The sequence below is a fragment of the Phaethon aethereus genome, assembly GCF_964289735.1.
Source record: "Phaethon aethereus genome assembly, chromosome: 15".
Classification (NCBI taxonomy): domain Eukaryota; kingdom Metazoa; phylum Chordata; class Aves; order Phaethontiformes; family Phaethontidae; genus Phaethon; species Phaethon aethereus.
The window spans coordinates 3,057,480-3,081,410 of record NC_138591.1 but is presented as its reverse complement, the minus strand read 5'-3'; the positions used below and the strand labels follow the sequence as shown (position 1 = coordinate 3,081,410).

Sequence of the window (23,931 nt, the reverse complement as noted above, 5' to 3'; positions counted from 1 at the left end):
CTGAAGATATTCAGGGAGAAAATTCATCAGTTAACTCTAGCAAAATTTCTCAAAAGAGTACACAGATTGCTTTCCTAATTAGAGACACAGCTAATGTGCTTTGTTTTCTTCCCTTACCCAGGTCATGATTTTCATTTTCTCGTGTCATTCTCTTGAAGAGAGGAAATGGTTGTAGTGGAATGTGTTACAAGTAAGCCACTGATCCGGAGCCTTTACAGTTCAGAAACGTTCCTAGAAGAGCAAATATAGCCCTTTTTTGTTTGTGTTCTGGAATCTGTCTTGTTAAAAAGGGAAATAAAAATGACGACTTCGTCTATTAGGCGGCAGATGAAGAACATTGTGAACAATTATTCAGAGGCCGAAATAAAAGTTCGGGAAGCGACCTCTAATGACCCTTGGGGTCCCTCCAGTTCATTAATGACTGAAATAGCAGATCTGACTTACAATGTTGTGGCCTTTTCTGAAATTATGAGCATGATCTGGAAACGACTGAATGACCATGGCAAGAACTGGCGACATGTGTACAAGGCCCTTACTCTGTTAGATTACCTGATTAAAACTGGTTCTGAGAGAGTGGCGCAGCAGTGTAAAGAGAATATTTTTGCTATCCAGACGTTGAAAGATTTTCAGTATATTGATCGAGATGGTAAAGACCAGGGCATCAACGTGAGGGAGAAATCCAAGCAGCTAGTGTCTCTTCTGAAGGATGACGAACGACTCAAGACAGAGAGGGCCCAAGCCCTGAAGACCAAAGAACGCATGGCTCAGGTGGCCACTGGAGTGGGAAGCAATCAGATCACCTTTGGCCGAGGCTCCAGTCAGCCAAACCTATCCACCAGCTACTCGGAGCAAGAATATGGGAAGTCTGGAGGATCCCCAGCATCTTACCATGGCTGTAAGTACAAGCAAACACAGATATAATTTTGAGAGATTTTGTATTCTGCTTTGCTGTTGGACGTGAGAGTAGATGGTCCCTGCTAGGAGGGTTAATATGCTGACTGCAAGGGGCTTTTTGCAATGGTTGAGTCTTTGTAGGTCTGCTGGGTGGCACTAATGTCTCTTAGAATGACTAGTTAAATGTTTGTTTTGGAGAGGATGTGTGTGTTGACGTAAATCAATTTAAAAAGCAGTTGTTTACTGTCAATTCCCAAAGGTAGCATTGTCAAGCTGCTTTTGTGAACATGTTCCAATGTTTGATGTGATAGTCCCCAATCTCAGTAGGGAGATTGTTAATGGATTTTATTTGTTTCTAGTTTTAAAAGGAGTGCTTGAAAACTTGTCGTGTTGAGGGTTTTTTGTTAAGTAAAATTCAAGAAAAAAATTAAAAATACAGACTATTTCCCAGATAATTTTGCTAGATATTTTCTTTATGTTGCTGCTATTTATTTTAGGAAGAATATTGGTATTTAATTTCCTTTATTGCTTGCTCAGCAGTTCTTAGAGGAGTAGCTCTTTGAATATGTCAGTGTTTAAATATTTATACTATCAGCATTTGGAATGCAAGTATCAGTACTAAATACTATATTTCATTCTTTTAAAGAAAATACAATGATGTGGGAAGAATGGATTCTTTATACCACTGCTTGGGGGAACTCCCTGTCATGTTTGGAAGAGGCCTGATTTGGCACTAAATCCTTCTTAATATAAGTAATGATCTGATGAAAGCTGCTTTGGCTGGAATGTCAGTGGTTGTGGTCTAATTCTGAAGGAAAATCTTTTCTTTAAATGAATGCTTATAGTGTGTGGAGGACTGTAATTGAGCCAGTGTGGTGAATCGATTGAGCACCAGTTTTCAGAATCTTAAGTTTGTCATGTCTTGTGTCCCAAAGTGCTTCTCAGATTATTAATACGTGAATGGTGTCAGTACCCCTGACATATACAGAGATTTTCTGCTGAAGGCAGTAGGAGGAAAAATCAAGCTAGGATGAAGAAAATCTCTGTCCAGTTAAAGCTATGGAGAAGAGCAAGATTTTTTTTTTCCCAAAAGGAAATGCTTTTAGGATGCGGGGTTCAAAAAAAGTGCATGAAGATTTCCAGGTATGAGAATTTTTATCTTGTCTCTTAGTTAGTAGTGGAATAATGAACATCTTAGGCTTTTTGTAATAACCATACTTGAGCATTGATTCAGTATGAATTTTTAAAGAAGAACATGTATATTGTTATCACTACAATAGCATTTCTTCTTTGGAGGTCTGTAGACCTCTGATTACAACAGAAATTCTTCATTTGGGAGATAGCTTGAAATATTGTTGTTTTTAACTTATGCTGATGGACTGCAATAATAGGCACTAAGGTATGCTGAGCACACCTTTGGTTTGTTGCACAGGGTTGTTTCTTCACCAGCTCTTAACTTTAATTAGTGCAAGTAAGTATTGTTTGTCATGTTAAATGCTACCAGAGGCTTCAAACTATTCTGCACAGCAAGGATTGAGCAATACAGGGTGTGTTTCTGAATTACTGTTCCTTGGACACTTAGAAGAATTTTGATGGGGGACTAAATGTCAAGAAGCAAGTTTGGTTATTCTTTCAGTACACAGTATTGATTTACTGGATACTCTCATTTGCCTGTGTATGACTTTGCCGTATATCTCTATTTGCAGGATTGCTTTTGAGGTAATGATTTCTTAATCTTTTTTCTCTCCTCCCCTGTGAGCATGTACCTAAGAAGCTTTAAAAATCTCAGAATTTTTCTTTTTTTTCTTTAGGTTCTTCCTCCGTTGTAGACTCTCTTGGACTTAATTATCTATCAGCAAAAATACAGCTGGTTGTTAGTTTTTATGATCTGTATCTTTTGAAGTTTTAATGTTTCTTGTATGGTTTAATTTGGTATAGCAAAGCAAACCAGCACCTCGCAAAACAGCTGTGCTAAGTGCGTCTGATAATGGAAAACTTTGTGTAGAGCTTTGTCCTTTATCCTAGGAAACGAGGAAGGAGTTTCATCAAAATCCAGACATTTAATCTGTTGCATAAATGTAGGGTTATTCTTGTACCTTCTAAATTGGATAGAAAAGATGCTTTTCATTATTTGACGTGAACATGATGAAGAATGTATCCATCATGTTTTCTTTTATTCTATAATGATACCCTTCTTTTGTTCTGAAAATAAGGATTCAGTAAAATATGTAAAAAGACTGAGGTTATGCTTAGCTCCTGGGAAATACTCTCCTTTTAACAGTTTTAAGATGCGGTTGCTGTACTGTATATTCTGGTAGAATTGTCTTTTCATTCCTCTGAGCCTTTGAAGAGGAGATCAGAGACATTTAGATTTGCCATCTATAGCATGATATTTGCCTATTAAAAATGTACATCTTTGCTAAATATTTAGCATGTCTTATTAACATTCATATATTAATAAAGTTTGGGAAAGTGTAACAGCCTTTTCCAACATAGCCAAATTAAATGTTTTGTCTCTCGGTGCTTTGGTATTAGCACATTTTACTTCTATTCCTTGCTAGACACAATGGGTGAGATGGCAGATTTTGAGAATTCTTAGCTGAATGCATCCCCCTTACTTGAAAAGATTGTGTTTGGCTATAAAATTTCTTCACTTTTAATACTTTCTTGCAGAAGAAAAGAAGCCTGAGCTGGCTGAAGAGTGCTTAGTAATTTCTCCAGGACGGATCACTAGGGGAACAAGTAACTTCCAGTGGATAATGTGTCCAGGTTGTGCATGAGGGATCTCTTCCCCCTTCTGTCAGTTACTAAAAGTGCAATATTGGAGAAGTTGGTGGATCCTTTTTTGTTCAGTTTCTTCAGAGTGATGAATTAGCTGTACTGTATAGCATTGACTGTAAACACTGCAATGCTCAAACTACTGCTTTTCTCTAGCTTCTTGAGCGTATGTGTAGGCTTGTATCTGACAGTGCATATAAGAATTGGGTTTTGTATTTGATACTGAGCCAGAAAGCTTTTTCCTGTAGAGCTGCTGGTCTTTGTGTCCCAAGCTTATCCTTTATGAAAAAATAAAAGCAGTATTGATAGCCTGTATAGAGTGAGAATTCAAGATGGAAAAGGATCCCTTGACTGATGTACCATTGTCCCTTGCTACTGCAGACAACACACACTGGCGAGTAAGGACATTTTTCCCTGTTTCCTTGCAGGTATTTTCACCTCATCTCTAACAATCCTTTAGAAACTGTGGAAAGTGAAATGGTGAAGCATGATAGTTTTTAATAAAATCCTTTCCCCCAAAGCTTTGCCTTAATGATGCTGTTAGCCCTGAAGATCTCTGTGCTGTAAAGCTTGTATAATTGTAGGGTGTATATTATGGCAGGTGAATATTACTGACTGTTGATCACAGAATCACTAAGGTTGGAAAGGACCTTCAAGATCATCAAGTCCAACCATTAATCCAGCGCCACCATGTTCCCTAAACCCTGTCTTGAAGCACCACATCCACACGTTTTTTGAACACTTCCAGAGATGGCGACTCCACCACCTCCCTGGGCAGCCTGTGCCAATGCCTAACCACCCTCTCGGTGAAGAAATTTTTCCTAATATCCAATCTAAACCTCCCCTGGCGCAACTTGAGGCCGTTTCCTCTCGTCCTGTCGCTGGTTACTTGGGAGAAGAGACCAGCGCCCTCATCGCCACAACCCCCTTTCAGGCAGTTGTAGAGAGCGATGAGGGCTCCCCTCAGCCTCCTCTTCTCCAGACTGAACAACCCCAGTTCCCTCAGCTGCTCCTCCTAAGACTTGTGCTCCACCCCCTCACCAGCTTTGTTGCCCTTCTCTGGACATGCAAAATGTTTGATGCAAACTTTTGTAAAAGTATTAGGATGTTTTTGCTATCTAGTCTCGTAATCTGTAAATGGGAGCCAAGAGAGATACTGTAAAGCTAAAAGCAACAATAATAAAGCTCCTCCCAACCTCCATCTTGTCAGTGATTTCTGACATACTGGGGATAATTGGCCATCTTCCAGCTTTAAGCCAGGGGCAATTAATGTTCAAGTGAGGAGCTATTAAATATTCCATGACAAAATACGTAAAAGCGGTTTCTTTTTTATTTTGGAAAATGTGCAGTTGCATGAAATCTGATACCAGGTTTTATTTCATGTTAAGGAAATGGTCTTGTGTGGTGCTGAAACTAAACCTACTGGGGAGAGGAAGGAACGTAAGATCAATATTTGAAACCTTTTGAAGCAATAGTTCTCCACCCCTAATCTGTCTTTTTGTCTAAATATTGTCTTTATGCCAGACATTAGTCACCCAGTTTTGAAAACTTCAGTCTCTTGTTCCTAGCCTTATTTCATCTACGGCTGCCAGTGACTACTTAAATAGGATTCTGGATTTATGGCTGCATGGGGAGAAGTAGGGTGTTCTTAATATAGACCTCTTAAGTCTGAACTGTGATGCTGTTTCAAGCTGGGGACTGCCTTTGTTAAAGTCCTTCATCTAGTAAGTAACTTTTTAAAGTATTCTTTCAGCCGAGGCTTACACAGGGATATTACCCTGTTGCTACACTGGAGTCATCAGTGTGGCAGAAGCGTAACCCACAGTCCTGCAAAATGCTGTGCTCAAGCAGCTCGGGCCTGCAGAAGGTCTTAGGAGGTGGGGTAGGAGTGTAGGGACTTGGATTAGCTTGTTCTTTCTCAACTGTCTTGGGAGCAGGTTAGTTGTGTTGTCTTTAGCAGACCCATCTGGACTGTCACAGTTGAGCTCAGGAAGCAGTGCAGTCTGCTGCAGCTCCTTGTGGCTGGTGTGGTTACGGGAGTCGGAAAAATGATGGAAAAATACTCTATGTGGAGGGAAGTGACTGACAAAGCCAATTCCCTTGACATCCCTGCCCCCAGAAGATAGTGTGTTTTGAATTAGTTTCAACTTTGAAGCATCCCTGGAAAATGCTGGTCCTCTCCCTGTACTGCATTCATGTTTTAAAACGAAGTTTACTGAAGACCAGTTTTTTAAAGAGGTCCAATCCTATTATGCCTAAACCAGGAGCTACTTGTGTTATTTTGGGTTGTGCACATGTCCTTTCCTTTGGCCATCTGCTGCCTTGGGTTTGGGTTGCACTTAGAAATGTTGGCAGAGCAAGACTGGTGTGTGTTTTAATGTCCTGATTTCATTTACACGAATGCGGCAGAGTAGGGAACAATGCAACGTGACCTGATTTTAGAGGAGCACTTTGCCCAGAGGTAGACTGCTTGTCTGAGAAATCAGATTCATCATACATACAGCCTATTTGATAAAAGATTGGTGAAAGATGGACTGAAAAGGGCTTTTGTGGATCTTTTGAAATGCCAAGTCTGTTAACCTTACCTGTAAAGACTTTGGGAGCAATTTTCTCAAGCTGAAATATGAGTTTTAATATTTCCAGTGATTATTCACACTAAGTTGACTCATTATATATAAACAGTTTTGTGAAGCGTCAGCAAGTTTGTGTTCACTCATCTATTTCACCTTTCTCTCTCCTTTTGTTGGAGTAGAAAGTAATTCAGACTAATTTCAGTTTGACATTAAAAACAGCAGCATTCTGAATTTTCTATAAAGTGTTTTTTTTTTTTAACCTATCCTGCACCTTTGCAGGTTGGAATACATCTCTGACCTTCTATCTTTGGGAATATCTGGCATATCATAGGGAAATCTGGATGAGCTGCATGGATAATTTCTGTAGTTTGAGGTGTTGAAGGAATTTGGTAGACTCCTGTGTTGTGTCAGATGTCACTTGACAACTTGATTTAATCCTCTTATCATATTTTTATTTTTCTGGTGCTCTAAGTAAAGGTGGGAGATGCCATTGGTGTAACCAGGCTTCTTTAGTTGCAATAAATTATCTTACTATGTCTATTAAGATGAGCATAGGGATCACTTGAGAGAAAAAAAATGCTCTTTAACCAAAACAAGCCTTAAGGATTTGTTCAGTATTAAATGAATTTCAAAAGTGCTCCGTCTGCTTCAGTGCAATTAGAAATCATGCAGTAGGGCTGATCAGCTCCATCTTGTTGCATTAGTAGGTGCTATTAATTCTCTTCTTGTATTTGAAAGAGCTCTTTAATTCCCAATGGAAAGGTGGATTACACAGTTCCTTCCTAGATTAAGCAGTTTGCACATGCCCTTTCATAATTTGAGAGGTTAGATTGGCTTTTTGGAAGCATCCCATCTTTATCTGAGTAGCCTTTCATTTGAAGACTAGCAAATGGAATTTCTGCTTGGTTCCCAAGTGAATTGCTATCAGTTTCTAAGTTCTTACCTTGATATTATTCTAATTTTTCAAGCCAGCCTTCATTTTGCCTACCTTTGTAGGTGTACAGATTGAGTGAGGAAGCAGCTTTTCTTTCTGAAGAAATGTGACTAAGAACTGAATTCTGTTTTTAAGAATGCCACCTGCAAATTATAAAGCTGGGGCTTATTTTCCATGGCACTCTGTGGCATCACTTGGTCTAGAGTGACATTTAAAAAACAAAAACAAAACAAAAAAAAACCCAACACAAAAAAACCCAACAACCAACCAAACAAAAAACAAACCTGAAAAAACAAGCACATGCTTCTGAATGAAAATACCCAGTCTAATTTTTATGCTGGGATGGATGTTTATTGTTAATATAGGCAATGACTTTGTTTTCTAGCTGTGTACTGTATATATGTTTTAACTCACTAACTTAACCAAACCTATAGACATCTACAGAGGGCTTTTAGTATAGCCAGAATATAGTAAATTACCAATAAATAATATATGAAAGACGTCATAGCCTGTACTAGAGACAGATGGTGGAGGAGAATCCTGCTTTAGCGATTAACTGAGGTTGGAAGTGAATTCCTTGCACTGCAGCTAGTCTTGTTGTGAAGGCAGACAGAAGCAGGTACCCACATGGCAGCTTCTGGGCAGCCTAGGGAGTCCGGGATCTCCAGATTCTCAAAGCAGTGACAGAGCGGGGCTTAGCAGATCAGAATTGATCTATTGAGTCCCATCTTACATAAACATCTGAGTTAACTGTCATGTGCTGGGGGATAAGAGATTCTTTGTGTGGCTGCCATACTGTTACTAAGGCAATAACCTTTATGCTAGATCCTTGCAACTAAAACGTTAATGCAGGATGAGGCCAATATAGAAGGGCAGTTATAATACTGCAGGAATTTGAGTGTTGCTGGATAAAACATGGCAGATTACTACCAAGAACAGTGTTTTGAATTTCCTTTAATCCTTTATCAAGAATATGCTGGCAGCTATTTAATGTAGATGGTTTTATAACCACTGCAGAAGTTCAAATGTAGAATAGAAACATAAAAATGTTTTCTAATGCAAGGCCCAAGGAAGAATCTAAAATTGTCAATTTTTTCCTTTTTTTGTAAAAGGACCTCTAAAGTGCCTTTTAGAGTTAAGAAAACCGAGTAGAATGAATTGCTGAAAAGCCTGAAAGTGAAAAGAAATAAGCTATATCTGTGGGACCCCTTATTATCTGTGTCCAGATCCTGGAGCCGCTGAATGCTGGTCTCTGTTGGGAGCTGTGAGGTAATGTAGTGCTCTGCCAAAGCAAGCCTGCCGTTCCCGTGCGCAGCTGGGAGGCGAGGACCCACCGTGAGAGGGCGAGTGAGTCGTTTGGAGTAGGATGCAATCCCTGCTTCTTGCAGCTTTTTAGTGCAAAAGTGCTGTGTGCCGTTAAAAGCTGAAACTGGTGAGCACTTTCAGTAAGTAGTCTTTCATGTGGAAATGGGAGGAAAAAAATCAATGGCGTTAACCCATTTCACATAATTTTAAAGTCATTCTACCATCAGCTGCTTAGTTGTTATGGAATATAGTTATGTCAACAGAGATGGAAAAAATCCTATGCAAAAAATGCAGGAAATCACATTCTTCCTCACAACTGCGGTTAAAAAAACAGAAGACCAGAAGGTACCTGCCTGATCATAGTCTGGTTGCCATCTGTTCTCAGGTGACTCTGTTGGTGTCCCATTTGTGTGCTTATCCAGCTCTGTTTTTAAACCAGTTAAAACTCTTTCCTTCTATAATTCCTGATGGAAAGCTGCTTCTTTCTATTTGTATCTCAAACTTACTCATGGTCAGTTTATACCATTAGTTCTTGTCCCTTTATCTTAACATAGCTTTTTTCGCTCCATAGTATTTGCAAGCCTGGTGTATTTAGCAACCATAAACTGCTCAATCGCCTTTTTGCAAAGATAAGCACATAAAATATTCTCTGTGCTCAGAAGGGACGTGTTTCCCTATCCATTCTGTTTTGAAATTGTCTGTCCTGGGTTTGAATGACTAGAATTGCATTTGGTAGTTAGATGAATTCTGACTAATGCTTTGATGCAGGAGTGCTAATGTTAGTAATAGCTGCATTAGTGTTTTAGCACTAAAGTAAGTTCTCTACATCTGTCACCTGCAATTGATGCCCCCAATTAGTAGAAGGTGGTCATCAAAGAAATGATTTTTCATTCTCTGTATCATCCCATTTCCCTTCTCAGTCATCTGTTTTTTTTAAATATTCCTGCTTCTCCCTCTAGGTTGACATTTTTCTTAGCATTAACTTTGCATTTTCACATAACCTCCTGAAAATTATTACATAATTTTTCTTAAGATCGGTCTTAAAGCCAGTTCTTGAGAAACTGTTAGTAAACTTGGTAGGCAGTATGACATAATCTCTTTTTCATAATCTCTGGTTCTTTACCTATTTCAGTTCTTACACTACCACCTGTTTAACAGTGACGTCCTATTTTAGCATCATAAAATGCTCTGTTGAGTCCACATAGATTAACTTTACTGCTTTTCCTTTTTGACTGACAAATTAGAGAAGGATCTCAGGTTTTCTGTCATGGGCTACCTTTTGGTAACCTGGTGTTGAGTCTTATCCTGTTTTCTTTTTAATTCTTTTTATTTTCATATTTAAGAATATTCAAACCTTACAATCATTTTAAGGTTATATTTTCCATGCTGTCAGACATCCTTTATCTGATGCCCTGTTTATTCCTACTTCAAGTCCGTAATAGTCCATATAATATATTGGAGAGCCTGTCTGTGACTGTTGGAACAAAAAGTACTTGTGAAGCAGGCTAAATTTAGATACCTTATATGAGAAAGCTTGAAAAAGTAATAGAATTGAGGTATGAATAACATCTTTATGTGAAGTAAGGAGCTTGTCTCGTTGGCTACAAAGCTTCAGGATCAGCACAATGTGAAAGAATTGTTCTGGGTGATAAATTAATTTGTCCCTTTAGAAACGGAGTGGGATGGGATGGCACGTTGGGTGTATGGTGGAAAGGAAAGGTCATTCCTCGTTTACGGAGAGTCACCTTCCTTCTGGTCTGCTAGATGAGAGAGAGGGTTGCACTTTTTATTTTGTAATGTCATTTTGGCCTAAACTTAGGGAGAGACAATACTGGGAAATACTTGGAGCATTAAAGTAGTGACTGAAAAAGTGCTTTTTAAAATTACAGTTTGTCAATCTAGTTTTCACATGCCCAACTGACCTCTTAAGAAGGAACTTGATTTCTTTGAGGTTGACATATGGTTCCTCTTTCTTAAATGTCGATATATATTTAGCCAAACTAATTATCATGCCAACCATTAAATAGAAACTTCCTTGCCAAAGTAAGATAAAATTTCTGTGTAAATGATTTGGATGCTAGAGAATTATCTGAGAGAGTGCAAGCACAAAAATTGTTTAATTACTGTGCAGTGATAAAAATCTACTGGTGTTGTCCCATTGGGAGGGGAATTTCTGCATGCTACTCTAGTGAAAACATCAGTAAAAGAAGAGTTGTGTCTTGAGAAATTGTGTATTTTAGCTGTTAAGCTTGACTGTTATTCAAGGAGGAGTGGGGGAGATTACCAGCCAGTTCTTAGCTAATAGAGGTCTTCATCCAAAGAAAGACCAAACAACAAAAAAACCCCCAAACAACCCCCCTGCAACCTATATACCAAACTTTTTTAACAGAGAATGATTTTGTAAATTTTGAGTATGAATAGCTGGCTTGTTTGTCTCTGAGCCTGCTTAGCAATTAAGAATAGCTCTTTATCTGTCCCATTAAGACAGTATTATTTTACAGAAAAGTGGGTGGTATCCAGTTTTACCCTGATATTGGCCAACCCCCAGCAAATTCTTACTGACATTGTAAAATGTAAGAATTATCCACAAATGTTTTCTTGCATGATTAATTCTGTATTTTTTTTTAAGTCTGTGTCCTGCCCCCACGAAGCTCCGATACGCTGAGACAGGGTGTCCTGCATTCGTTGGTGCTACTTGTTGATATTACAACCTCACTAACACAAAAAAGCCTTTGTTTTCCAGGAACATTTTTCCTTTTAAAGCAATTGAACTGTCTTGCAAAGTTCTCCGTGCATAATTGTTCTGGCTTGTTAACCTCAGCCTTAGTCAAGCTTTATCTCTGATAGTTGAGGGAGCTGACGGTGGTTGGTGAGTCGGTGGCCGGTGGCACCCCAGGGGCTAGTTGCTGTGCTAGGGACCTTTGAGAATGGCAGTGTGAAAGTGGGGTGATCTGGTCAGAGAAATAATCAAACCTGTTACATCTTTTTGTTGCTTGGTGTGTTAAATTTGCTGGGTTTTTTGTCCAACAGCTACATCCCCTCGAGTTTCCTCAGAGCTCGAGCAAGCCCGACCTCAGACAAGTGGAGAAGAGGAGCTCCAACTGCAGCTCGCGCTGGCAATGAGCCGGGAAGTGGCGGAGCAGGTCAGTTCCCGTGTAGGTTTTCCAAAATGTTGCTGCTTTGATAGTTGAGACTACAGTTCTGTTTTTTTCAATGGCAGTTTGGCTTTGCTCCAGGTGGAATGGGGGGAAAGAAAGGCCATTTTGGAAGATATTGCTCTTTTATTTATTTTTAAAAAAATATATTTTTAAAAAAAATCTTTTTTAAAGTCACTTCAGCCTCCAAGCTGTTGAGACTAGTGGAAGATGACAGTCACTTTGCAAGAAGACTTTACGTGGGAGGATGTTAATCATCACGTTACTGAAGATGTTTTCAGTTAGGAAGAACTGAAAACATGACTAGTCCTGAAAACCTTCATTAATAGGGCCAGCATAAGAAATGTCAGATCAGAAAGAATTCTGATTACAGTGAAATTTTGAATGATCTGTTCATTCGGTAAGATTGTCTGGAACAGAAGGCTGACCTGACGCAAAGTGCTAGAATATATAAAGAACCTGGTTTAAAATAACTTTGCTGCTAATCTATCACATGGGTTATGTTACTGTGTTAATTCTTAGGCGGTTCATTCTGAATTTGGAGTAAATGCTGTAATTGTGGATAAAGTTTACTGCATGTTAATACATAACCAAGTTGTTGAATCTCAGCTATGAGTGAAAATTCAAGTCGTCCGTGCTGAGTGGCTGTAATATTTTAGAGGCTTCCTGTGACAGTTTTCGCTTACTGCTGCATTAGTATCTCTGTGCTTGGAAGGGGAAACTATCACCCAGTAAACTTTGCCATTATTGAGCAATAAAATTAAAGAAAATAAAATCAGAATCTATCAGTTGAAATAGCTTTAAAAAATCACAAGGGAAATACCAGCTGGGGAATTAGTCAAATTCTGAAAGATATGATGCAAGCAAAGATATTTAAAGTAGTTGAATGTACCACAAACATGGTAGTTTACCGATGTTAAAAATGTACAAAATATGCATGGAGTTGGCTGGATTAACTCACTTATATTATTCTTTATAACAGTTGCATCAGGTGTGGAGGGAAGCCTGACAAAAGCCAGGAAGATTAAAGTTTAAATCACCATGTCCTTCAGTGGTGATTTGATGCTCAAAAACATTACAATAACTTAGAAATTATAATTTGTCTTTAAGTTCTGTAGTGTTTTTAGCATTGTAACTAAATTTTGGAAAGAATGTTTCATTTATAGCTTTCTCATTAGGAGTAAAACAACACGAGGGTAAATTTCAGTCAGCAAAATGGATGTTGTTACAATCACACTGTTACGCTGACGTTACAGGGTCAGGGTGCTCCTGACCTCGTGTTTGAGACAAGAATCACAAGAAGTTTTTTTTCCCCGCCATTTGTGTTATGTACAAGTTACAGCAAATAATCCTGGCAATCCCACTGCGCGTGCCTGTGGTGCGCATCACTCCTGGGGTGGCAGGGAGAACTGCCCAAGCCTTCCCTGGCAGTGTACTGCCAAGGGGGCTAGACACCTGGAGGGAGCAAGCAGCACAGTCTAGGCTAATGGTCTATATCAACAGTGTTGATTTCCTTTGCAGGAGGAGCGCCTCAGACGCGGAGATGATCTGAGATTACAGATGGCTCTGGAGGAGAGTCGCAGAGACACAATTAAAATTCCCAAAAAGAAGGAGGTAGTGCCTTCGACTAAGAAATTCCCGGTTACGCTGCCAAAAGCTGAAATACAGTAACACAAAATAGCTTAATACTGAGCTCTTTTATGCTTTTGGGATTACTTTATTGTATAGCTTAAAGCTTCTTCCATGTGGGTTAAATTTCAAACTACTAGTCAATGCAGGTGTGTAAAAGGAAAAAAAAAAAATTGCTTCTTCACTCTCTTGGGTTTGTACTTCAGATTGGTAATGCTCTTGATTAAAGCTCAGATTATTCCTGCCCTCAGCATACCACTTTGCTGGACCTAATGGATGCCCTGCCCTCGTCGGCACCGGCCCCGCAGAAAACGGAGCCCTGGGGACCTCCTGCTGTTGCAAACCAAACTGATCCCTGGGGAGGATCCACAGTTGCAGCTACTGCCTCTGACCCATGGCAATCATTCGGTAAGAATAAACTGCCGGGAAGAATGCTTATTTAAAAGTTTTTGCTTTTTAACGTTGAGCTCTTCAGAGTTTCTCGATGTACAATGTCATACTTGATAATGACAGTGTATTAGTCCATTTTGAGTGTTTCCTGTACTCTAGAACTAATGTTCCCCTAACTCATTTCCAAGCACAAACAAATGGAAGTTGCACTCTGGTCCTTGTTTTTAAGCAGCTGGGTTTTTGTGTGTGCATTTGGAATCTTAAGAAAGAGGAGAGTGAGGCTTCTGTCATCTTTGTACAGCAAAAACAACTTGTCTCAGACTGGAGGGGTGCTCATGCTTTGATTACTAGTTTTGTCCAGTGTCGTGGGTTTAGACTCTTGCCAATATTTAATATAGTATTTAGGCAGGCTGCTATGGTTAGGAAGGCTATGGATCTGAATGACCATGTCTTTAATTGCTTCTAGTGAAATCTGATACGTATACTGTCAGAACCAAATGGATTAAATTGTTTAAATGGAGATTTTTATGCTAAACAAAAAAATTAAGGTTGCCATTTTAAATATTCACTGTGTTTCATAAGCTTTTGATGCTAAATTCATGGAATCTGTTTCTGAAGTGAGAGATTCAGTGCTTTACATCTTAAAGAACATTTAAGTCCATTTTTTGCATGTTTGCTTTCATGTGTGTGTTTTGCTGCCTGTGTAGTGTATTGTTTCCTAGGTTAGCCAAAGTCTGTCCAAGGAGTTACTCCTCTGCATAAGGAAGTTGATGGTTCCTCACAGTGTGTGTTAAGCTTGCTACGTCTGTGGAATTGGAGCTTTGGATTTTTTTCTTTTTTGAGGAGCAGGGGGTTTCTGTGCAAATGGAAGCTTTTTCATGAAGACTAACAGCTTAGTTCTGTCAGTTCTGCTTCAGGCTGGTGGTTCTATGACCTCTGCTATAAAGTGCTGCAAAGTCATTTGCATTAGCATTCAGCACACCACCATCCAGATTCCTGATGAAAATTTTGAAGTTTAATAATGAAATGCATTTTTCCCCCTGCCTCCTCATGGTGGCATTAAAGGCACCTACATAGCTGCTGTTTCTTTTTGGTGATGAACTGCAAGCCTGAAATCAGAAAAAGTCCAAGTTTTGGGCCCTAAGGCTGTTCAATGTATTTTTCCGTTATTAAAAAACAAACAAAATCCACCTCCAAATCTTGTGCTTGATGTATCATCCTCTGACAAGATTTTCCTTGCATCAGTTGCAGCTATAGCATTTCCTCTCAGAGGCTCACAACTTTATTAACGCCATAGAACAACCCCTCGTTCCAGCTTGCTGGTTACTTGGCTGCCAAGGATAGTCTTGAGGATGTAAGATTTATGAATTTGACTGCTAATAAGAGTGACTCATTAAACTGTATTTCTCAAATCCTGCATGTGCTTTGGCAATTCAGTAGAGATAATGGAAGCTATGGGAAGGTATCTTCCCAAGTGCTCTAATTTTGTGTGCTGTCTTTATGAAAGAAGAGACATTTTTGAAAGCTTCCATTTATGGGAAGTGCTGTCATTAGCATTTCTTGTGTGGCATTGCTCGTAACTCAGCACTAAGGGTAGATAAAGGAAATGTAAGTACCAGTGTGGGAATAGTTGGACGGACTTGGAGAATTTTAGCATTCCCTGGTCTGAAGCTATAGCAAGACCGTGCCACCTGTTGATGAAACAAAGACCAACATTACAAATTGGAATTTGTACCACTGTGTGCAGCATTGAATTGGTTTTCAAGAATATTGTGAGGCCAAGGGGGTTTGTGTGTAGTTTTAAAAAATAAAATGATGTTAAGTTGTAACTTGAAACCCACATGGTGGTTAAAGGCAACAGCAGTGTACCACATGGGTAATTCTGTCCTACTCCTGGATTATACAGTTGTTCTCACTGAGTAATTAAAGCATGACTGGTTGAGAAGTTTCCTTGGGAAGACAAAATGTGTTTGCATGTACTATCTGACTTGAGGGCAATTGATCCCCGTAGAGTTGTACAGGATGTGCATTTAAAGTACTAGCTTCCCATTCCTGCGCTCTGAAGGCCGGGGAGGGGCAGCAGGGATGGACAACACAGGAACAAAGTGAGAGTAATACCTTCCAGCACAGACCTGGCCCACTGCAAATCTGAAATGTGATTTGCTTCAGTGGTTCTGGGGTTTGATAAGCCAAAATAGTTTAATGGTAGAAGGAAGAAGAGGTCACCTAAGCTGAAAAGCAATAAATTAATAGGTTGGGGAGGAAGGAGAAAAAACTGGCAGGAAATTGTGTATCATGAGGCAAGTTTCTTTCTCTTTCCTTCTCCCTTTACTGCCTTAATTTGTCACTTTACACTAGGAAGCCCTAACCTTGTGTGCAACCTGAAGCAGTTTGGTAATCTGAATTTGTAGGAACGAAGAATTGCCAGCATCTTCCAATGAAAATGGGAATCTGAACATACAGGCATGGGGTTAAAAAAAAAAAAATACAGGAAGGGGTATCAGTGGACAGCTTAGATCTATGTCAGGAAGAATGCTTACAAATGGGAATAAAAAAAAAGCACAACTAGCTCAGAAAAGCTGATTATATTTTCATAAAATAACAGTATGGTTAAAAGAGTTTGAAAACTATTCCTTTTGAATCTTACAGATTCCTTTGTCCAAGTCTTAATGTTGTATATTTCATACCTCTTACACAGACTTTTTAGAAACCTTCTTTCCTGGGAGTTCATAAATACACCCCGTGATTTAGGTCACCTTCAGTCAGATGTTGTCTGTTGTGGTGGCAATGTCTGTAACAAAAGCAAGTTTATTTTCTTGTTGGAACTGTGGGTTTCTTTTTACTGAGTTTTAAATGCGAGACTTGTTTTATTCTCTTGAGCAGAATTTACTTGTGTTTTTTGTTCAGTATGTATGACACCGATGCTGAGACTTATCATTATTCCTAACGTTGAACTGCTTCACCTATTTATGTTTAGTATTAATTGGCAGTGATGGCTCATGAGAGAGATTAATCTCCCAGGAAAGTTTCCAAAGTGAAACTGTACTGACTTTTGTTCCTGCTGGCTCTTTTTGCAGGTGCCAAACCAGCTGCTTCCGTTGACCCTTGGGCAGCACCAGCAGGATCCACAGCTCAGTCTTTGTCCAAAAATGTTGACCCTTGGGCTCCTGCTCAGCCATCTTCTACTGCAGCAAAATCTTCTGTGGATCCCTGGGGACCAGCACCTGCGAACAAACCTCTCTCTACTTCTGGTGAGAAACAATCTCATCCCATATCCGTATTGTTTGAGTAGTGAAGGTGAAATCTGAACGATGTTCTTGCATTGCTTGGTTAAAAGAAGCTATGTGCTGAACAATTGCTGGTCTGTAAAATAAATGGGAGTTGTAATAGCTAGCAGTGAAAAGAACTTCAAATGTAATTATTCTGACTTAAAGCTGTGAATTCATGTTGCTTCTTCATGCTCTGTCCCTTCTAGATTCTTTTATTGGTATATGTGGATGCATGCTGAGCACTTACAGCTGCTGCTGTTCAGATAAATGGGCTTTATCTTTAATTAGACAAGGACTTAATTTCTGGAAATGAATGATACTATAATTTTACCTTTCATCATGATAAATAGCTATGCAGATGGATGTCTCTGCAGATGTAGATTGACAGGTTGAGCAGCTCCACACTCTGAGGAGACTTCTGGAGGTGCAAATGAAGGTTTGTTACTTCAGACTGAGGGTGTGAAAGTTATCCCTAAGCCCTTGTTAAGCAAGGTGCAGAAGGTGCTGATGTACATGCTCTGTAACTAATGCAACCTTGATGAATCTTAATACCTGGTATTTTCATGTTGGCACCATGGCTTAAATGCATCCTAAATGCATTTTTTGCTAGTCATTCATCGCAGTACATAATAAACAGAAGAATCTCAGGGTACTGCAAAAAGTTGTCTAATAAGCTTTTCACTGGGCAAAGGGCAATAACCAGATCATTATGAGAATGATTCTTTAACTATGGTGGGTCTTTGATCTTGATAAGAAGTGTTGTTGTTATACACAGTCTTTACTCATTCTCTCGTGTTCTTTGTCTTTTTGCGCTCTCTATGGAGCTAAGTCTGAACCTTCATTTGCTTGAAATACGTTGAAGGTTAAAATTAAATCAGAAAAACATTTCAACTAATTAAAAAAAAAAAAGGAAAACTTTAAAGCTTTTCAGGAGTGTGATTGCTGTTCATTTAGGTGTGGTTTTTCTTCCTCTGTTTTGAGGTAAGGGTGTGTCCGCATTTTGAAAATGTTATGTTTTCATTGCTTGCAAACTATGGGCAAGTTCTGGTGCTTTAGCTAACAGGCCCTTACCATCTCTACATGGTATAGATAGCCTTTTCTATTGCATTCTTCCTCCTTTTAACTTCAGAAGTGTAAGTCAAATTGTCACTTAGGTTGTAGCAATGCTACATTTGTCTTTGGAGCTGTATTCGGAAGTGTGTTTTGCTTGAGGGCTGATTACTGCACTTTAGCATTCAGACTGTAAATTCCACAGCAATATATACCTTCCTATACATCTCTCTAGTGCAGACACTCAGTAAAACCCCGCATGTTAAGGTGTGCCTTACATTGGGATTTAAAAGCACATTGCTCTGAATTAGTTGCTTGATACTGTAAGAAAGGACAGTTCGCTGCCATTGTCCTTCTTCATGGTCCTGCATAAGAGTAGGAGCACTCAAGCTGGTCTGAACTGCTGCCTGGAACCTGACAGAGTGGCTTCTTGGTAACATGAATGGGTTAGAAATTGCTTTCAGTAGGGTCAGGTGTGTGATGCAACCGAAGATCTGGTAATGACAGGGCTGTCTTGTTGTTTTGAACAGGAAGTACATCTTTTGACCTCTTCAGTAATTTGAATGGTACAGTTAAGGATGATTTTTCTGAATTTGACACACTTCGAACTTCCAAAAAGCCAGGTATGAATCAAATTCTTAGCATGTGGACAGTTTGGGTGATAGTCTCAGCAACAAATGTCTCTATGCTTAAATTTTATTAGAGAAAAAAAAAAATTACTCTCACAAAGGAAAAGATTAAAACTGGTGATAATGCAGCAGTAAAAGCTTGTTGTTAACATTTTGGCCTGTGCATGAACTTATGGGGAATGAGCTTTTTGCATTGTAAGCCATAGAATTTCACTCTGTAACCTTTTGCTGCATTGACCCAGAAATTTGTTTGACTTCTAAATTTACAGTATCCAACATGTTTGGAGTATGGCTCATGCTCAGTGTCAAACAGAACAATGTTGACTGAATTTCTTAAATAGGTAAATTCTAGTGTGTAACAATAGTAGGAAGATGAGAAAATACACTTCTATGAATGCTTTCATTTATTTTTTTATTTCATCATTAGTCACTAAAATAAAAACTGCCAGACCTTAAGGTAGAAGTGCTTTCATACTATGTACTTTCAGGATGGTTCTGCCTGAAAAAGAATGGTGACTAATTCAAAGCTGGGCTAGGCTTCTTTATCGCAAAAGAGAAAACCTGGTAGAATCTGGCTAGGAAGGGTGCAGCAGTGGTGTAGTGCAAGAGCAAAAGCCAAGGTTCTTAGTCCCATCTGTTGCAGCATAGCTGTGAGAATACCTGTCAGGGTAAATCAGGGAACGCCTTCAGTAGAGCACTGTAACTCTAACTGTAGCTTCTTCATGCTCATCTAAAGAACATTTATCTGCTTGCATGCTATGAGGGTGTAACATGTACTGAAACATTTAAATCTGACTAATACAAACATTAGATTTTAAAACATTTCTGCATCAGAGACTTAAGGGTTTTCTTTGCTTGACTATGTAGATTAATGAGATAAGTTTTGTTTTTCTCTTTATTATTATTTCAGCTGAATCAGGTTCCACTTTGCCATCTCAGCATAGCGGTACCACAAGTCCTGATCTCTTTGATTCCCAGCACTCAAGCATGACATCAGGCAAACAAAGTGCAGCTCGGAAAACCCCTGAGTCTTTTTTGGGCCCCAATGCTGCTTTGGTGAACCTGGATTCACTGGTGTCTAAGCCGCCGCAACCTGTTACTTCACTGAATCCGTTTTTGGCACCAGGTCTGTTTCTGCACGTTCCTTAAGTTTTCTATTTTAGCTTTCCCTTCCTATAGGAAAACTCTGCATAACTCAATCCTATTTCATTTAACGTAAGCTGGTTTGGGCTCATTTTTCTTGATTACTTCAGCTAACAGATCATGACTGAGAGCAGGAGGGTGAGGCAGCATGGTTTCAAGGTATATGGCCGGACCCTGAAAGCGCAGAGTTTCTACTCCTGCATCTGCAGCTGATCTGCTGGCTGAACTCTGATCAAGCAGCTTCTCTTCTACTTTTGCCCTTGCTCTCTCAAAATGATCTGTGTTAGAAGAAGGCTTTGGGTTATCAAAAATGCCTGAGCTAAAGCTGATTGATTGTCAGAAAAGATAAAATGTGAACCTGTCCCACCAGGGAATCCCTTGGGAAGGTAATAGGTTCTTATGGAAGCAGGTAGGAATTGCCCTTTTGCTTGTGCTACAGAAGGCACAGTAGCATCTCTGACTGCAACCTAAGGTTCCAGATAGCAAATTCTGCAGTGTAATTTAGTGGGTTGCTGGTTAGGCTGGCTTTAGGCTAGCATGATAAACTAGTTTTGATCAAAACACGCTCTCAGTGTATTTTGGGGGCGGGGGGAAGAAAAGGCTATTGCAGTTCTCCCGTAAATTGGCCCCTGTTAGAAGTGAGCCTTTACTTACAGCAGACCTAGATGGTGAGACTGAACATGTGGAAGATGTATCTATTCTTTAAAAGCTATTCATATGCACTGAAATTTCTGTGTGACACTAGTATGGTGAAGTACTTCAAATGCTATTTCAGTATTTATTTTCTTCACTCTTCCAATGGACAAAAATGATGTGTTTTTAAACTCCTTGGGTAGGGAAAAAACCAGTAATTCTGAACAGCCTTGGCAGTGTTTAGCAAGAGGAAGTCTGTGTATCTGCCATTACCGGTTACTACAAAAAGTTTATAAGGGGTCACTAGGCCATCCAAATAACGCTATACATATACGGTAAAAGGAATTTGTAGTGTTGGCAGCAGTCCAAAGAACCTCAAACGCTGGGAAAGTTATTCTCTGCTTTTTCTAGCACGGCTGTAATTCGGAAACAACTTGTTTACTCTATGAATTCTTGTCAAAACTCAGTGCTAGAAACATGTACAGCTTCTAAATGGAGTTGACTGGATGACATCTTGAAGCAAACACACAAATCTGCAGTAGCCAGATTGCAGTAAAGCAGTACAGAGAGCCTGCAGTTCTCTTCTGTAATGCAGATTTTAAGTAGCATTTAAAAAAAAAAAAAAAGAGACCTGGATGTCATGGCTAGGCATGTTCTAGGTAACAAAATTTAGAACCTTGTCTCTCTAGTGAATCCTATCATAAGTGGAAACTGTTGGTCAGCAAAAGGATGTCTTGTGGCATTGATAGGTTCAAGGAAACAGACTGTACTCATGCACCAGTGCGGCCCCAGTTTGCTGAATGGCATCCACACAGGTTTCTCCGCAGGGTGTTTTGGGGTTGGGAGCATGTGGGGATATATAGAAGATGCGTTCTTTGCCACAAAAGATGATCTTCAAAACCTTGTGTGTATGGAGGTGCGATCTCTTTCCCGTTTCCCCCTTCTTCTCTCAAAACTAGGCACCGCTACAGCACCAACTCCAATCAACCCCTTCCAAGTGAATCAGCCTCAGCCACTCACTCTAAATCAGATGAGAGCGAGTCCTGTGATGGGAACCAGCCCTTCTTTCAGTGCTGTGCCACCGATAAGCATGGAGCCAATACCTCTGTCTTCCATGGCCCCAGTGCCTGTGGGAATGGCACCGATACCAGCTATGGGCACTGTGGCATCTATAACAAGGATGGGCCAGGGGCTGAACGTGAGCATTGCAGGATCAATGACCCAACCTCTTCACAGTACAGGAATCCCGCCGTCAGCATCCCAGTCTACAAATACAACTAACCCTTTTCTCCTATAAAGACCCAATTAAAGGAACTTTTCTTTTCATAGTGTTTCCAGGCTGAAGTCTTTACAGCGAAATGAACGTGGCCTGTGTGGACTGAACGGTGTGTAAGAGACTTGGAAGTAGATTTGCAGTTTACAGTTATGATCTTTGAAGAGTTGTCTCTACTTACCAGTTAATCTAAATCTAGTCTTTGCTACAGATGGTACCTTACTTTGGCTTGTTGAGCATTACGTGAAATGTTCAGACTTTTCACCAAAGTTAGATTCTGCCCGTTTTGTTACTTTCTTAATCATTTCAATACACTTTCTAGGGAGAACCTGCCATTTTAAACTCTGTTGGCTATTTTGTAGATGTCAGATGATGTGCTGGGTCCTGAAATTACTATTTACCTGCATCTGTCACTTCCTATGCCCATATGATAGACCTGAGATTCAGAGTGCTAGTGAATGTTTTGCACATAACTATACACAGTTCTAGACTGTTGGTTCACCCATAGTCCTTACTCTTAGAAGAGAACGATTCGGAGGGCCCAGGTGGCTGGTTTTTATGCATTAAACATTGCAATGCAAAATCGCACTGCTTTCGTATCAGAGGTTTGACCGAGAAAGCAAGCTTGTCTCAAAAGGAAACAAAAAAAGACAAAAAAACCCAAGAACATTCTCAAGTTGTCGAGTATAACATGTGCTGTTGTATGCAGTGTTGAATTCGTACACTACTCTAAGGACTCCTGAGGAACTCTCTGTGAGTGGCATGCTGCACTCGTGCTGAGTGAGTGTCCTGCTCTGTGCTTGTCCAGTACCAGCTTCGTTTGGAAGTTATCATGTGTATTTTGTTTTTATTTGACTTACAATGTGAGTTGAAAGAAAAAAGAAATACAATGGGACAACTTTGAATTCAGTTTCACCGGGGCAAGCTTTAAAACTAATTCAGGCTTAACCTTGCTATATGCAGTTACTCTTGTATACTTTTGCACATATTTTGTTTAGTACAGTTTCATATTTGAGTTTGCAGAGTTACCTAATAGTCCTTTTTTTGCTAATTTTTATAATGTGGTTCTTATTTAACTGTCTGGTTTTGATAGATTTATCAAGTCTGGCTGAAAAATTAAGATATTGGCAAATGTCATTTTTATGGTTTTAATGCCCTCTTATTTATGGTTTTAGCTCTTTGTTTCTGTAAAGAGAGTTTAAAAGGGAAGATTAACACTAAAATATTTACTTTTAAATGAAGTATTCGTAATGCAAATCAAAACATTCTCGTGACTAATTATTTTTAGATGAATTTGAGCATAACATGATTTAAGACTACATTAAAAAGAGAAAACACTAAAGTCGCCTTTCCCTTGATTTGTTCCTGTTTTCCCATTACCAAAATGGACAGACGTTTAGCCTTTGTGAAGATCGGAAGGGAGGCTGTTTTTTCTTGTAATGCTTCTTGAGATGTTAAAAATTCTAATGTACAAACACGACTCATTAATTTTATTGACTAATTTTTCTTAATGAAAGGTGCACTCCATATTAATAACTGGTTCCATTTACAACTATTAATTGTAAGCTGAACTATACATTTTTAACTTGCATGTCTGGACTCATCGGCACTAAACCACGCTCAGGTTTCAGCCAGTGTTTCTGGTGGAAACCTGGCCTTCTCAAAGACGGCAACGTTTCTGAGCTCTGCTTTCATGAGCAACGCAAATGTCCGCAGAGCTTGTGGAAAGGGATGTCCCAGTGCTTGCTACTGCCTTGAGGGCATCCCTGTGAGTGAACTGATGCATCTTGGTGGCCTTTCCCTAATTAGAAGGAGGGGGAAAAAGAAACCAAACCAACAAAAAACAAAGAAGCTGAAAGAAATTGCCAGAGTTCTGTGTTCTGGTGTAATGATGCTGTGTGGGACTGTGCCAGTCTAGGGTTGTGTGGTGCGGGAAAGAGGGCTGGCTAACGTGGAAGGGACTGGGTTATATCTTTTGGTGGGTAGGGGAGGCTGAAAGACTATCAAATCTAGGGTACAATCACAGATTTTAGCTGTGTTAGGTCAGTGTAGCTCTATTAGTATACGGAATGCTAAATGTGTGGATGTTTCTATGCAGATTGTTCTATCCTCTTGAATACTATTGAATTTGCAAGTAGGATTCAGAATGCTCATCTGCTCTTGGTTTTATATAGGAGGAAAGAGAATTGCTGTCCACACCCAGTATGTCTTTAAGAAAACAAAACAAAAAAACCATTCATGTTGCCTTTCAGAGTAAGGAAAAATACTTTACTTTT

General features: G+C 39.5%; 1 protein-coding gene across 1 annotated transcript; it reads left to right on the top strand.

The window, feature by feature from the left end:
* Window positions 1–300: 300 nt before the first annotated feature.
* On the top strand, window positions 301–21,679 carry EPN2 (epsin 2; the record flags this gene model as incomplete). The annotated part of the gene is made up of 8 exons (XM_082006850.1): window positions 301–895; window positions 11,515–11,627; window positions 13,161–13,253; window positions 13,520–13,676; window positions 16,736–16,909; window positions 18,508–18,600; window positions 19,517–19,732; window positions 21,342–21,679. 8 exons carry the CDS (start codon window positions 301–303, stop codon window positions 21,677–21,679), a joined length of 1,779 nt encoding a protein of 592 aa, XP_081862976.1.
* Window positions 21,680–23,931: the final 2,252 nt, after the last annotated feature.